General features: G+C 41.2%; 1 protein-coding gene across 2 annotated transcripts in view; it reads right to left on the reverse strand.

The window, feature by feature from the left end:
* LOC115124619 (cystathionine beta-synthase-like) overlaps window positions 1–13,133 on the reverse strand; it is a 39,092-nt gene extending 25,959 nt beyond the window's left edge. Inside the window, exons 1-2 of one of the 2 annotated variants that reach the window (XM_029654078.2) lie at window positions 12,860–13,131; window positions 2,171–2,551 (exon numbers count right to left, since the gene is read on the reverse strand). In XM_029654078.2, the coding sequence (XP_029509938.1) occupies window positions 2,171–2,544 (374 nt within the window). In that variant the 5' untranslated portion in view covers window positions 2,545–2,551; window positions 12,860–13,131. Of the gene's footprint in view, window positions 1–2,170; window positions 2,552–12,859 lie in introns of both variants that reach the window. The other variant, XM_065017423.1, reaches the window with a different exon arrangement.
* Window positions 13,134–17,767: the final 4,634 nt, after the last annotated feature.

The raw sequence follows: 17,767 nt of genomic DNA on the forward strand, positions 1-17,767 counted from the left end.
CAGAGAGTTTTGTAACATGGTACTGTATAGCCTATGGATTCTGTTTGTCAGTGAGACAAACACGCCTGTGCATGTGGCAGGCAGCACTGAGTTGTTGATGCCTTATATAACAACATTTAACAACTTACATTTATTGACTGGAGAGACTACAGTGTCAAACAGCCAGACTGTGCCAGAGAAATGCACACGCACATACCCTTTTCCCTAAGCCAAAATGCCAGCTCACTTCAGTGTTGCTGGAAACCATCCTAAAATTGCCATGTCATGGTGAAACACCAACCATCTTTTGCCCAACCCTTCCTCATTCCTGGGTCCTCTCTGTGCCTCTGGCCCTTTCAGGTGTGTCATTATGCAGGAAAATGGAGCCAGGCTATATATCAAATTCTTGCAAGTCAAAACAACATCCTGTTTTTAATGTTGTTGCTCAACCAAACGAGAGACATAAAAGCACATGGGGCTTGTGAAGCAAGCTGGTGACTATATCTTATCTACACAAGGGAAATTAGTGGAGTCAGTGAACTATGTAAACTATACAGTGCATTCAGAAAGTACTCAGACCGCTTGACTTTTTCCATATTTTGTTACATTACAGCCTTATTCTAAAATGGATTAAATCAAATAAAAATCCTCATCAATCTACTAACAATACCCCATAATGACAAAGCAAAAACAGGTTTATAGACATTTTTTGCAAATGTATTAAAAATATAAAACACATACATTATTTACATAAATATTCAGACCCTTTGCTATGAGACTCAAAATTGAGCTCAAGTGCATCCTGTTTCCACTGATCATCCTTGAGTAGTTTCTACAACTTGATTGGAGTCCACCTGTGGTAAATTCAATTTAATGGATATGATTTAGAAAGGCACACCTGTCTATAAGGTCCCATAGCTGACAGTGCATGTCAGAGCAAAAACCAAGCCATGAGGTCGAAGGAATTGTCCGTAGTGCTCCGATATCTGGGGAACGGTACCAAAACAATTCTGCAGCATTGAAGGTCCCCAAGAACACAGTGGCCTCCATCATTCATAAATGAAGAAGTTTGGAACCACCAAGACTCTTCCTAGAGCTGGGTGCCCGGTCAAACTGAGCAATTGAGGGAGAAGGGCCTTGGTCAGGGAGGTGACCAAGAACCCAATTGTCACATTTTGACAGAGCTCCAGAGTTCCTCTGTGGAGGTGGGATAACTTTCCAGAAGGACAACCATCTCCGCAGCACTCCACCAATCAGGCCTTTATGGTAAAGTGGCCAGACGTAAGCATCTCTAAAAGGCACATGACAGCCTGCTTGGAGTTTGCCAAAAGGCACCTAAAGGACTCAGACCATGACAAACAAGATTCTCTGGTCTGATGAAACCAAGGTTGAACTCTTTGGCCTGAATGCCAAGCATCACGTCATGAGGAAACCTGGCACCATCCCTATGGTGAAGCATACTGGTGGCAGTATCATGCTGTGGGGATTGTTTTCAGTGGCAGGGACTGGGAGACTAGTTAGGATCGAGAGAAAGATGAACGGAGCAAAGTACAGAGAGATCGTTGATGAAAACCTGCTCCAGAGTGCTCAGGACCTCAGACTGGGGTGAAGGTTCACCTTTCAACAGGACAATGACCCTAAGCACGCAGCCAAGACAACACAGGAGTGGCTTTGGCACAAGTCTCTGAATGTCCTTGAGTGGCTCAGCCAGAGCCTGGACTTGAACCCGATCGAACATCTCTAGAGAGACCTGAAAATAGCTGTGCAACGACGCTCCCCATCCAACGTGACAGAGTTTGAGAGGATCTGCAGAGAAGAATAGGAGAAACTCCCCAAATACAGGTGTGCCAGGCTTGCAGCGTCATACCCAAGAAGATTTTAGCCTGTAATCACTGCCAAAGGTGCTTTAACAAAGTACTGAGTAAATGGTCTGAATCATTATGTAAATGCGATATTTCAGTTTCTTATTTTGAATACAATTTCTAAAAAACAGTTTTTGCTTTGTCATTATGGGGTATTGTGTGTAGATTGATGAGGAAAACATTTGTTTTTATCCATTTTAGAATAACTAAATGTGGAAAAAGTCAACTGTTCTGAATAGTTTCCGAATGGACTGTAGGTGTTCAAAGAGGACGGAGGATCAGCAGAATATGTGTAAATACTCTGGTTCTGCTATGGAGATGTGACTCACAGTTCAGAGTGGCAGTGAGGGGACTCTACGGAAGACCCGCCCAGTTTCCAAGTGCATTTGCTGGGCAAGTCAGGACGGATCCACTGCCTCTCCTCCACGCCTGCGGCTGCCTTCTCTAGAACGTTCTCCCCCTCGTGCCCGTTCACATGGACCGACCCATTCTGGGCCTTATGGCCAGAACTGTCCTCGTTCACTTGAGCCGATCCATTCATGGAGAGCTTGTGACCGTTCAACATGGCTTCTCCGTTGACCTTGGACCCCCCTTTCAAAATGGCAGCCACTTCGTTGGCTTGTGCGTTGCTGAGCTTGGCTGCGTTGGGGCAGACGGAGGGCTCGGCACCCACAGAGTCCGTGCTGGAGAAAACCGACGACATGACTCACCTGAGAGAGAGAGAGGACAGAGAGAGAGAGAGAGAGAGAGGAGACAAAGAGTAACTGAAAGATTATCAAATTATTGTAGTAAAATGTACTACCCTTCTCAGCTAATATGCAGATCTATGAAAAATAACACACACCCAATGTGGTTACATTCTGTATATTTATACATTATTACCATTCCTGTCCTTACATAACAAGGACAAGCCAGGATATGTCCAGGTGAATACTGCCAGGGAGAATAGAATGCTCCCCCAACAGGCCTACCCAGACTTTCACACAGGTAACCTATATAGGCTACACACTGCAGAGACTAGAGTATAAAGCACGAAACCTCGGTCTCTGCCGTTGGGTCTCTTTTAAAAGGGCCGATTAGCCTAGCTCTGCATACACAGACACGCACGACTTATCCTGATTACTCTATTGGATAACAATGACAACTCTCCCTTTCTGTACGGCTTGAACAGACAAGCAAAGCACTTCTGAAATAGCAGTCTTCTCAGAGATTGCAGGTGGGAACGATCAAATAGAAAGCCTAACAGGTCAAAATGGACGAAATGTACAGCAACTTTGACCAAACAAAGGTCCAATGTGGGAAACAATGCTCTGTCCAGGGTTCATTTGTCAATTCTGTTCGTGCTCAGCTGGATTGGCCATCTGTATTCAACAGCACTAACATTCAAGAGCAATAAAACAAGCAAAACACAATTGTATCATTTTACGGCTCTTGCATTTCTGAATGTTTTAAAAGCCTTCACATCCCTACTCTCGTGACTGACAGACCATGACATGTGATAATCTGTAATCACATATAAAACAAAAGAGTCCAGGAAAGTAAGACATTCTTACTAAGTTGATGGAGTTCAAACTCGAGATAATCTCGTACAGATCCCAATGCACTTAACATTTTCTTAGCTGGCAAACACCCAATCGCCTACTAATCTCATTGCAACCCCCCTCGAGATCTCTGATCACTACTTTTTTCCTTTTCTGTCTCCCTCTCCTCCAACCCCAGCCTCTCAGCCTCTACCCTGATGGTCATGTGTCGTCGCAATCTTCGCTCTCCTGATTCTGCCGCTTCGAACCTACTATCCTCCCTTTCCACATCCTATGACTCGCATTGTACCTTTTCCTCCCGGCCGGCTCGGCCCTCCCACCTTGTTCCGTGGCTGAGTGACTCATTGCGAACTTACAGAACAGGGCTGCGGGCAGCTGAGTAAATATTTAGAAAAACTCAACTCTAATAATCATCTTTTCACTCTTCCTCTCTACCGCTGCTAATGCTACTTTCTATCACTCTAAATGTCAGGCTTCTGACTCTAACCCTAGGAGACTATTTTCCACCTTCTCCTCCCTCCTTAATCCTCCACCCCTCCTCTCTCTGTGGATGACTTTGTCAACCACTTCGAAAAGAAGGTTGATGAAACCCGCTCCACAGTCACTCCAATTGAATTCACTGATCCCACTCACACAGAACTACCCTACGCCTTGACCTCTTTTCGCCCCCCTCTCCCATTATTCACTTCCCTCATACACTCGTCACTGACCACTGGCTGCGTCTCCTCTGACTTCAAAATGGTCCGATGTCGCTTCCCTCTCAAGAAACCAACACTCAACCCATCTGATGTAAAAAACTACAGAACGGTACCCTGTCTTTCTTTTCTTTCCAAAACACTTGAGCATGCTGTCTCTGACCGACTCTGTCACCATCTCTCTCATTACGAACTTCTTGAACCTAACCAGTCAGGCTTCAAGATGGGTCACTCAACTGAGACTGCTCTTCTCTGTGTCACGAAGGCTCCCCCGCACTGCCAAAGCTGACTCTCTCCTCTGTTCCCATCCTTCTAGATCTATCCACTGCCTTCGACACAGTGAACCATCAGATCCTCCACCACTCTCTCAGGGCTGGATGCCTCAGGCTTTGCACACTCTTGGATTGCATCCTACCTGGCAGGGCGCTCCTACCAGGTGACGTGGAGAGGATCTGTGTCTGCACCACATACTCTCACTACTGGTATTCCCCAGGGCTCGGTACTAGGCCCTCTCCTCTTCTCTCTATACACCAAGTCACACGGCTCCGTCATATCCTCACATGGTCTCTCCTATCACTGCTATGCGGATGACAATCAACTACCTTTCTCCTTGCCCCTTCTGATACCCAGGTGGTGACACACATCTCTGCATGCCTGGCAGATATCTCAGCTTGGATGTCGTCCCACCACCTCAAGCTCAATCTCAACAAAATGGAGCTGCTCTTCCTCCTGGGAAAGGCCTGCCCGCTCCAAGACCTCTCCATCACAGTTGACAACCCCACAGTGTCCACCTCCCAGAGTGCAAGGAACCTTGGTGTGACCCTGGACAACACTCTGTCGTACTTTGCAAACATCAAAGCAGTGACTCGCTCCTGCAGGTTCATTCTCTACAACATCCATATAGTATGACCCTACCTCACACCGGAAGTAGCACAGGTCCTAATCCAGCCACTTGTCATCGCCCGTCTGGACTACTGCAACTCGCTGTTGGCTGGGCTCCTCACTTGTGCCATCAAACCCCTGCAACTTATCCAGAACGCTGCAGCCCGCCTGGTGTTCAACCTTCCCAAATTCTCCCATTTCACCTCGCTCTTCCACACAATCCACTGGCTTCCAGTCGAAGCTCGCATCCACTAAAAGACCATAGTACTTGCCTACGGAGCAGCAAGAGGAACTGCATCTGGTTCTGCTCAAACCCTACACCCCAACCCAAGTACTCCGTTCTGCCACCTCTAGTCTCTTGGCCTTTCGTGAACTTCAGTACCACTAGCACTTGACTCCGTTCCCTCTTATTAGCTCTGACCTTGCTGATAGCTACTTTATTGAGGGAAAACGTACTTACTATGACTGTGATATGTGGTTGTCCCACCTAGCAATCTTAAGATGGATGTCGCTCTGGATAAGAGCGTCTGCTAAATATCTCAAATGTAAATGTAATGTAGCAACATCGGAAAACAACCATAGAGATGGTCCACAGCTAACCCCAGCTCTGGGTGATGATGCAAGAGGAGCAAGGTCACCTTCACAGTGCAGATTATCCTGTCCTTTAGCTTACGACTACCCAGCAGGTAACAAATGGTTGAGTCAGTATCGTTTCCTTGTTATTTCAGGATACCCTTTCAACATTGCATCAACACTGCTATTAGGATGAATTTATAACCTGAGTCTATATGTGTTTTTGTTTAACACAGGTTAACAGAAAAAAGTCAAATGTTTCTACTTTGTTTTTAAAGGTCCAATGGAGCCATCTACCTCAACATCATATCGTTTCTCGGTAACAATGAAGTACCTTACTGTGATGGTTTTGAATTAAAATTGTCAAAAAGAAACAAAAATAGCTTCTTAGCAAAGGGACATTTTTCAAGCAAGGACTGTCCGTGAGTGGTCTGAGTGGAGAGGGAAAAACTGAAAAAATAACAAATATTCTTGGCAGAGAGGTTTGAAACGTGTTCTTATTGGTCTATTAACTTAACTACCGCATGGTGATGCCACCATGGAAGGACAAATCTCCATCCCACCAAAACAAATTCCAACTTCATAGTGTGGAAATAGATATAAAACACAGAGAAATGTGTTTTTGACTGCACTGGGCCTTTAAAATGTCAGATTGTGTGGGTTAACAACTCAATCAAATATCTATTATCACTTGACAGTGGTCCGTCATCTTTTCCTGCGATTACAACGGCACTGAAAGGGTCTGGTTTAAACAGAAGTAGCCTACCAAAGCTGCTGGTTAAGTTGTTAACAAACAGAACACAGCAGCTTCTCCTCTGCCTGGCTGAGCATAACCTATTCTATGGTGAACTAGTCTGAACTTAAACGACTTAAACCAGGTAGAAAGTGTGTAGAAATGATCATGAACATACATGTTTTAATCATTTAATCTCTGAAAAATGTTTCTTCAAATCACAGTATTTTCAATATAGAGCTATTAGCAGCGCTATTTTGGTAGATTTTTTAGGTTTCAAACCAGTGAGTTGATTAACATTCATCAAGAATATGGTCAAAATGAATGAGATGGAAACTATTTACCCTTGTCATGTAATTGCTACATTTACTATCAACATAGCATTAAAAACTGTTTTCCAGATTGGAAACTTGGGTCGCGACTGAGACAACCTGGTTCAATTTGGGTCCCGAGGCAAAACCAGTTGAGAACAACTGCTCTAGTGTAATCTACTGTACTCTACTTTTCTTTACTGTTTCTGTGCTGTCCAGACTTGTGAAACATAGACGTCGATGATTAGTTTAGATTTGGTCTGGTCACCAATCATGGACGTTGTTGTTTGGGCCAAATAAAGGCCGTCAGTGGACGTTGAAACCACAGACGGTCCGGCCCAAAAAACAGTGAAACCACAGACGGTCCGGCCCAAAAAACAGTGAAACCACAGACGGTCCGGCCCAAAAAACAGTGAAACCACAGACGGTCCGGCCCAAAAAACAGTGAAACCACAGACGGTCCGGCCTAAAAAACAGTGAAACCACAGACGGTCCGGCCCAAAAAACAGTGAAACCACAGACGGTCCGGCCCAAAAAACATTGAAACCACAGACGGTCCGGCCCAAAAAACAGTGAAACCACAGACGGTCCGGCCCAAAAAACAGTGAAACCACAGACGGTCCGGCCTAAAAAACAGTGACACCACAGACGGTCCGGCCTAAAAAACAGTGAAATCACAGACGATCCGGCCCAAAAAACAGTGAAACCACAGACGGTCCGGCCCAAAAAACAGTGAAACCACAGACGGAGCGGACTGACAAAATGTAAAGTACTTTTCAAGGTCCATGGACGTCCAGTGTCAGTCAGTGCTCAGTAGGTGCGGATGATGGTTTCAGTAAATGGAAAGTGAGGGGGCTCATGGGTTGGGTAGGTGTTAGTAAGAGCCGGGAGAGGTGACATTGAAAAGAGGAGGAGGGGCTGTCCAGACTGTTTTCAGTCTTGTTTTGACCACCAGACAGAAAGAGAAAGACAACAGTTATGAGCTGAACATAACAGTATGTCAGTGGAAGGGAGTAGCAAGTGACCCAACTGTGACTACTCTGATATCCCATTGTAGCAATTCAATTGCAGTAAGGTAATTACGAGTTTTAATCACTTAATAATTCATAAACAAAACATGACATAAGTAAAAACACTAGAACTAATTGGTAGGTCTACCTTTACTTGCTACTTCTATGAACTTGCATTATCCTCCCTCCTCATGAGGGAGAGAAATTAGAAAATATATTAAAGATAAGTGGGGTTTTGGTAAAAGAATTACAAGGCAATGTTTCTTAAACATACAGAAGGCAAATAATTTCTCCAAAACTAAATATATAAGTGTTGATATTAGTTGGCGGGGTCTATTGGTGTATTTGTAATATCTTTTAAGACGTTTTCTTGACCAGAAATCAAAGACTTCACTTATGCCAAAAACATTTATTATGGAAAATGGTTGAAAAATGAATCTATGCCTTCATTTCCCTAAAATATAGACTTAGCTTTAATTTGACACCCAATTTGATATGCTCCTATGAACTTGACGTTGTTGCTCATGGGTCCTTTTACATGGAAATGACAATAGGCACACACAGTCTGTATCCATCAACTCTAAAAGCAGCTGTTAATGAGTGCTAAGGGAAAGGAACACACACAGGAACAACCACATCTGCCCGGCACACACTGATTGACTGGTTACATGATGATGATGATGCAGACCAGCTCACACAGACAACAACAGCATAAGAAGCAACAGTGTTTACCGTTTCCAAGACTGTGTACTTCAGTATGAGGCTGCAACGCGCGCGCACCCAGGAAACTGAAACATTCTGAGCTTTAGTTACTGCCACTGATGTTGGCGAGACCAACACAGCAACACCACACACACTACATTTTACTACAGCTACTATTAATACCCTAGGTGTGCTCTTTTGAATACCTCTATAAAGCAGGTGTGTTGGTGTTTGGCCCTGCAACACAGACCCCAACAACAGCTGGGGCCGTGGGGAGAGAGAGACCACATGGGGATATGAGTGTCCATGTGCTGTAACAAATACTGAGTGGGAGAGCACACAGTCTGCAGAAACAGATACTGCCCATTTCAATGTATGTGATGCTTGGCTCTACAGTGCTACCATGTTGGTTGCATATGCTCCAAAACATTTTGCTGTGCTACCTGGAAAAAAAATGTGGAAGCACTCTTGCTCCTAGGAGAAAGAATCACGCCAATAATCATTTTTCGAACGATTACTTCGCTATACTGCAGCCTCTGAGTGCCATAAAAAATGCTTGAACCATTACTGCAAGGAAAACAGTTTGTTAACAGTTTATATAAAACTGTTCAAATGTTATAACCCAGATTACAGTTTTTTTTCTTGCTATCGCATATAGGTGGGACCGCGTTTTAACTTTCAGAAATGTCGCAGACCGTTCACGAGCCGCTTACCTTGTTCAGTCATGTTACAGCATTAGCTAGCTAGCTAACAACCTGATAACCACAGATGAATGTTATCATAATCTGGATTGGTCATCTCAACATCGTACCTTCAACATTTTAGATAGTAAACTAGACAAGCAGTCATTATTATGAATCACGTCGACAATCTACTGGCAAATCCTTTTCAATCCAAGTCATATGAAGAGAAATTATAGATAAAGCGTATCGGTGCTCATCGGCCATGAACAGTACACAACATGTCGGAAATCGCAAATTCAGCAATGAGTGGTTTGGAAGGAATGCGTGGACAATTGTTAACATCGCAAACAATCTCTATTTTGCTTCCCCTACCTCCTATTCGGTGGAGAGGGTGTGTGATCCAAGTCTGGGTTTACGAATTTAAAACATTTGTCTGATAGGGCCTCTTTTCCCAGGTTAAAAGGATAAACATTCACATGCAACACCATGGTTCAGAAAAGGTTGAACACATTGGCCATGTTGTCAAACCAGTATGACTTCTGCTGTGTTCAAAACAACTGGAAACTCAGAAATGTCAGACTTCAGTGCGTTCAAGACAACTGGGTTCTGACCGGAAAAATGTGTATTGAACACAGTGCGTAAACAGTGAGGTCTCGGGAATTGTACCACTTTAGAATAGCCTATCTATAGGTCAGGGATGGGAATATTTGAACGGTTCTAGGCCACAAAAAAAATCTGAATTAGAGGCCGCAGTGGATTGCGGGTCTGCGTACCCATCCATCCATCCATACCCAAACATGAAGTCAGAGCCGGTCCTAGCCTTTTGGGGGCCCTAGGCTACATTTTGTTAAGTGCCCTGCCCGCTCTCTCCTTGCAAGCAAAACATTTTAGCAGCGCCCCTCTTGACAGCAAGCGGAGAGAATTGATCCATGGCCTACAAAAACACCAATTGCACATCCCTGCTATAGGTAAACTGTTAGGGCTTTCTGAATATTCAAGTAAGCCTATGCAGACTAATTGACGTCTTACACATTTTTCCGAGGATCATATTAGTTTTTTTGTTGTACTTATTTAACCCTTATTTTACCAGGTAAGTTGACTGAACACATTCTCATTTACAGCAATGACCTGGGGAATAGATACAGGGGAGAGGAGGGGGGATGAATGAGCCAATTGGAAGCTGGGGATGATTCGGTGGCCCTGATGGTATGAGTGCCAGGTTGTGAATTTAGCTTCAATGAATAGTAATTTAGTCTGCCAGCTATATCGGATCATTAAAAAATGATGTTTTCCTACATTTATTCTACTATCTAAAGGCAAAACCAGGATGCACTGGTCTTACATCAGTCTACACAGTGGGAATTAAAGCACGTCATTTCCCCCAATCCAATATACAATTTGCAAAATGTAAAATGTTTTGCAATTACAGGCTACACTACCTAGCTAGTACTGATTTAATAGTGTACACATCATTTTTTTTAAAAATCTAATCAAAATGTATTTGTCACAAGCGCCGAATACAACAGGTTACAGTGAAATGCTCACTTTACAAGCCCTTACCCAACAATGCAGTTTTAAGAAAAATTAGTGTTAAGAAAGTATTTACTAAATTAAACTGTAATAACAGCGAGGCTATATACAGGGGGTACCGGTACAGAGTCAGTGTGTGGGGGCACACAGTCGAGGTAATTGAGGTAATATGTACATGTAGGTAGAGGTAAAGTTACTATATAGAGGGGGTACCGGTACAGAGTCAGTGTGTGGGGGCACACAGTCGAGGTAATATGTACGTGTAGGTATAAGTAAAGTTACTATATACAGGGGGTACCGGTACAGAGTCAGTGTGTGGGGGCCCACAGTCAAGGTAATTGAGGTAATATGTACATGTAGGTAGAGGTAAAGTTACTATATAGAGGGGGTACCGGTACAGAGTCAGTGTGTGGGGGCACACAGTCGAGGTAATTGAGGTAATATGTACATGTAGGTATAAGTAAAGTTACTATATACAGGGGGTACCGGTACAGAGTCAGTGTGTGGGGGCACACAGTCGAGGTAATTGAGGTAATATGTACATGTAGGTATAAGTAAAGTTACTATATACAGGGGGTACCGGTACAGAGTCAGTGTGTGGGGGCACACAGTCGAGGTAATTGAGGTAATATGTACATGTAGGTATAAGTAAAGTTACTATATACAGGGGGTACCGGTACAGAGTCAGTGTGTGGGGGCACACAGTCGAGGTAATTGAGGTAATATGTACATGTAGGTAGAGGTAAAGTTACTATATACAGGGGGTACCGGTACAGAGTCAGTGTGTGGGGGCCCACAGTCGAGGTAATTGAGGTAATATGTACATGTAGGTAGAGGTAAAGTTACTATATACAGGGGGTACCGGTACAGAGTCAGTGTGTGGGGGCCCACAGTCGAGGTAATTGAGGTAATATGTACATGTAGGTAGAGGTAAAGTTACTATGCATAGATAATAAACAGAATGTAGCAGCAGGTGGGGGGGTCAATGCAAATAGTTCGGGTAGCAATTTAATTAGTTGTTCAGGAGTCTTATGGCTTGTGGATAGAAGCTGGTAAAAAGCCTCTTGGACCTAGACTTGGCGATCCGGTACTGCTTGCCGTGCGGTAGCAGAGAGAACAGTCTATGACTAGGGTGGCTGGAGTCTTTGGTCATTTTTAGGGCTTTCCTCTGACACCGCCTGGTATAGAGGTCCTGGATGGCAGGAAGCTTGTGTGATGTACTGGGACTTATGCACTACCCCCTGTAGTGCCTTGCTGTCAGAGGCCAAGCAGTTGCCGTACCATTTATGATTCTAGTTATTGATTATAGGTTTATCTGTTCAAGTGTCAGTCATCTATTCAGCATTAGATAAAGTGGACAGACAAACCTGTAATAAAGTGCACAGACAAACCTGTGGAGACGAATCTATTAAAAAACAGTTTAAGTAACATTAGACCTAAAGATAAATTCTGACATCAAATTGATACCTGCTATTATGTATCCTTTCTATTGTAGGCAACACTTTTGCCCCTTCCGTCGTAGGCTACTAAATTCTACACATCTTCCATTCACCAGCATGTCAAATTATACGTTTTGTTAGGCTCCAAAATGTCGTAAGAGATAGATGATGCAATCGCCGCATTTTACACTGAGGAGGTTCGTTTATCTGGCCCGGGTTACCCTAGTGGGAGGAGTTTATCTCGGGTTAAAAGTGATTGCATTCGTTTTGGAACAGGGATGCGTCCCGGTCGTGAGCCAGGTGTTCCGCTCTGGCGGATAGCGAAGACGCCTAAAAACAAAAGTGACGTAATTAATTGTTATACAAGCAAAAGTGATTGCTTTTGAAAAAAAACGCTTTTATCTGCCTTCCCAATGAAAACTAGTTTGAAGAGTTTGAAGAGACAACATTTCTTTCATGGAAAATAGATGTTTGTTTCTGGACGTTGTTGACACCATGACCAATCGGCGCAGATTACCGTTTGATATGAGATAGGCGCTCCTCCCTATCTTGACGGGACATTGCCCGGTTCATCCCAAACCAGCGTAATAGGACTCCACCATTGTCCCTGTTGGCTACAGTAGTCTACCTTGGCGCGACTGATGATGCTACTGTAAATTGTATTTCATCATGCTTGTTCATGTCACTCAGTTGTTTCAGATGGTCAAGTCACTCTACATGACACCACACAATCAATGAACCCTATAACATAACACTGTAATAGGTTAGAAAAAGTAGGAAAGAGACAGAGCGCTATGATGTTCAAGCGCCACACGTGAGGAATGATGGAGTGTTCTGAATCAGTCAAAACAATACTCAAAAATAAAAATTATAGGGTTATTAATATCGTTCTTTGGTAGTAACATTGATGTTCACTCACCTTTGAGTCAATTAAGGAAGCTAGTGGTGATGTACCGATATGTGATCCAATTTCAAAGGTCTTTCGTAGAATGCGACTATTTTAGCATTGCCAGCAGCCCAAGAGTGACAACGGTCCAATCTGATTCGAGTGTATTTGTTTGGTGTGTGCGTTGATTGGCTATCGTGGGGGCTTTTGTCGGTCTTGCTGTTCCAATCAGAGTTTACACATTTTGTCGGGCCTTTGCGCACATAAGACGCAAGATAGATCTACCAAAGATTTTAGAAAAGGAGGAGATAAGAATCCATTGGTAAATAGATGGCGAAACGTCTCATGCTCCGCCCAGCAGACTGTAGACCAATCGTGTTACCGTTGTCATTCTGCGTCACTCAGTTGCTAAGGGAATCGTCACGTAATCGTTTCTTAAAAGGTATGATGCCTTGTTCAGGGGAGATATGGCCTATTTCAGTCATGGATCAAATCATTCTGCTGGTGTTTTGACACTTATTCACAAGTTTAAAGGTGACGTTCTAGATTCCACATCTTCACAAGGCGGGAGATGGGTCATAGTAACTGTTAAACTTGACAATGCTATTTTCATCATCTGTAATGCATATGGACATAACGCACATGCTCCTAAAAAGACCCTTTTTACCCAATTTACCAGGAAAGTACAGGATTTAAGCAACAAATACTCAAAGGCTTTTCTAATTCTTTCAGAGGATTTTAATGAAACACCTGATGCATCTGCTGATCGTTTTCCTCCTAGAATGAGTCGAACCCCTCAAAATAGTAACATTTTCATGACATTATGCAAGGATCTCTGTGTTGAGGATGCCTGGCGTTATTTCAATCTGGATGCAAAGGGTTATACCTGGACCAACAAAACTATGTCACGTACATCTAGAATAGATTTCCTCCTAATTTCCCCTTTTTTGTTACAATTTGTTATAGATGTAGATCATCAGTTGGCTCCCTTTTCTGATCATCACTTGATTTCCCTGAATTTAGAAGCTACTAAAAAATCAAAAGGTATTCGAGGATATTGGAAATGAAACAACACACTTCTTAAAGATACTACTCTCATTGAAAACATCAAATCATTAGCTAAAGATATGTTTGCAAGAAAAGACTTGGGTCATAGAAGTAGATTGGAATTGTTCAAATATGAAATCAGAGTGGTAGCGATTAAACGCGCCAAAGAGCTGATGCAATTAAAGAACCTTAGAGAAAAGGAGATGATGAGCAAGCTTGACAGTTTTCTAAAGAAAGATCATCTATCTGAAGAAGAGGAGTCTGTGTTCAAGTCTTTACAACTAGAATTAGAACAGCTTTACACGGATCTGGCAAAGGGTGCCTTTGTAAGGTCAAGAGTTAAATGGATTGAAGAGTGGAAAAGAAACACTAGTTACTTTGTTGCACTTGAAAAGAGAAACTACCAAAGAAAATCTATAACTGCACACAAAATTAATGATGTTTTATGCAAAGATCCCATTACAATATTATCATTTGTCAATTCCTTTTATGAAATCCTTTACAGCTCTCAATTTCAGGAAGATGGTTGTGAAAGCTACATTTGCCACATTCAGAATTATGTCCCTGTAATTGAGGATGATTTCCACTCAGTTTGCGATTCACCTGTGTCAATTGAAGAAATTAGAGAGGCTCTGAATTCAATGAAAAAAGGGAAATCACCTGGCCCTGATGGCCTGTCAGTTGAATTCTATAGACAGTTTTGGGAGTTACTAGAAGACCCGATTTTCAATATGTTTCAAGATTGCATTAAAAATTGGGAAATGGTCTCCACTATGAACCAGGGCCTTATTTCATTGATTCCGAAGCCCGATAAAGACCCTTCTCTCATTGACAATTGGAGACCAATTACTTTATTAAATATTGATTACAAATTGATTGCTCTGGTTTATGCCAAAAGATTAAAGAAAGGAATAGATACCATTTTAAATGAGACTCAAACAGGATTTATGAAGGGCCGTCACATAAGCTCTAACAACATTCGTTTATATATATATATAGGATAGGATAAAGTAATCCTTCTCACCCCCTCCCCCCTTAAAAGATTTAGATGCACTATTGTAAAGTGGCTGTTCCACTGGATGTCTTAAGGTGAACGCACCAATTTGTAAGTCGCTCTGGATAAGAGCGTCTGCTAAATGACTTAAATGTAAAATGTAAATGTTTAGTCTTGGACCTTATAGATTATTCAGATGCAATTGACTCAGATGCGGTTGTCCTATTTTTGGACTTCTGTAAAGCCTTTGACACAATTCAACATGAATTTCTCTTTTATTAAAGTAATTCGCATGTTTTACAAAGATATAAATAGTTCTGTGCTACTAAACCTTAATACTTCCAAAAGATTCAGTATCAACAGAAGTGTACGACAGGGATGCCCAATTTCGCCATTTTTATTAATTTTGGTTGTGGAACTTCTATCTCTAGATATTCTGAATGATGCAAATTTGTATGGCTTAACCATTTTTAACAAAGAAATCAAAATCTCCCAACTGGTTGATGATACTACTATTTTCTTAAGAGACAAAGACCAGGTCACCCATGCCCTTAATGCTATAACTGCATTTTCTATTGCGTCAGGATTAATGCTGAATGTTTCTAAATGTGAAATCTTATGTTTATTTGACTCTGATGATAAAGAAATAGAAAATATTCCTGTAAAGGACTGTGTTCAATATTTAGGAATACATCTGTCAAAAAAACACTTAGTCAGACAACATTTAAATTTATCTCCTAAAATTAAGAGAACTAAAAATATATTTAATAATTGTCTACAAAGAGATCTTTCTATACTTGGGAGAGTACTTCTGTCCAAGGCAGAGGGACTGTCTCGTTTTGTGTACCCCTCATTATCGTTATGTGTAAATCCAGCTACTTGTAAAGAGATCAATAAGACCTTTCTTGACTTCATCTGGAAGAATAAGTCTCACAAACTAAAAAAATCTGTCCTTTCTAACAAAAGAGCTGAAGGCAGTCTAGAAGTGTTGGATTTTGTTGACATAAATAACACTTTCAAGAGAAACTGGTGGAAAAAATGTTTGATCAATACTGATTCAATATGGTATTTCATTCCAAATAATGTGATTAATAAATCTTCAATTTTTACTGAAATGTAATTATATTCCTGAAATATTACCTACTAAATTGGCTAGGTTTCACCAACAAGCTTTAATGGCCTGGAAAATATGTTTCCTGTACAATTTTCCCCCACATAAAGCTCTTTTGTGGAATAATTCAGACATAACTGTAAGGAATAAGTCATTGTTCTACCCCAGCTGGCATGAGAGGAATATTGACTTTGTTCTTGATATTTTCGACAACAAGGGTAATATTCTCACATATGAACAATTTATAACATTGAAAGAGTTTCCAAAACCTTTCAGAGAGTTTATTTCTGTGATCCAAGCCGTTCCCAATGGTCTAACTACACTTATGAAAACTCATCTTAGCTTTGGTAATGATCACAAAGTTTATCCAGAACTCAGATTGGAAGGCGTGGGCTTACTTGAGAGAGCTTGTTGTAATAAATATATAAGACAAATTCTTCATTCACAAAACCAACTTACACTGAGAGGAAAGTTATTCTGGAACATGCTTATTCCTGACATTGTCTGGAAAAATGCATGGTTAATGCCTTACAAATACTGTATACCAAACAAAGTTAAGGAAGTGTAATTCAAAATTTTACATAAGATATATCCATGTAATTCTATGATATCCACATTTGTGGCTATTGATGATATCTGCGTTTTCTGTGAAGAAGGTGAGAATCTGTCTCACTTGTTCTTAGAATGTAAATTTGTGTCAGAATTTTGGAAAAACCTTGCAAAATACGTATTTACCATTATGAACACTGCCTATGTTTTTGACATGAAAGATGTAATATGTTACTATTGCAATGATAACAAGACCACTGAAATGATTTTTAATTTTTTTAATTCTTGTTGCCAAATATTTCATACACAAACAAAAATTCTATACCAAAATTATACATTTTTCTGATTGAATTTAATTATCTTATTAAAACATTAACCCTAGTTAATAACAACAAGAATAACATCTTCCTGAATCATTATAATAAGATATTTTCAGAGTGAATACAATTGCACTAAAATTGATTATTTTTTGTATTATTTTATTTTATATTTTTTGTATGTTTGAGTATTTTCTTGTTAATACATGTTTGTTTTTTTGTTAGACATGTTTGATGTAGCAATGTAAGTTGATTTTTGTATTATGAATTTTTTTTATTTATTAAAAAATGTAAAAGAAAAAAAAAGTTGCCTTGTTCACATCTACTCGGAAATCTTCGACTTCCGACTTCAGTGCATTCAAATCAACTGGGAACTCGTGGAAAAAACGATCTCCAACTGGGAAAATAATTTTAAACGGTCATACAGAATTCCAAGGTGGAAACACTGGCATCCTTCTACAACTCTGACTCTCCAACCTGAAGATCACTGACCATGATTTGACTTTGTTTTTTTCAGAGTTCCCAGATGTCCCAGATGTGTAGGCGCTCATTGTAAATTAGAATTTACTCTTAACTGACTTGCCTAGTTAAATAAAGTTTATATTAAAAGAAGAATAATTAAAGGCACCGTGAGTTGAGAAACCTGCCTATTATTTTCCTCTTAAGTATTAATGTCACGATTTCAAAGCTATATGATATTACAGAGAACAAGTTAATTATCTGACATCTCGGGAAAATATTTGTAATGTTTTAGCTTTACTTTATTCATGTTAATGTTAAGATTTCAAGCTAGTGCCCAATTGACTCCCATTCACTCCTTCCAATGGAGTTTCCCATCTAATCAAAAATATCTCTGCCTGGATCTACTAAGTATTTTGGTCAGTACTATCCAGGGTCCTTGGGATGTTCCCTTAAACCCTATC

This window comes from Oncorhynchus nerka, linkage group LG1, assembly GCF_034236695.1.
Source record: "Oncorhynchus nerka isolate Pitt River linkage group LG1, Oner_Uvic_2.0, whole genome shotgun sequence".
Lineage (NCBI taxonomy): Eukaryota > Metazoa > Chordata > Actinopteri > Salmoniformes > Salmonidae > Oncorhynchus > Oncorhynchus nerka.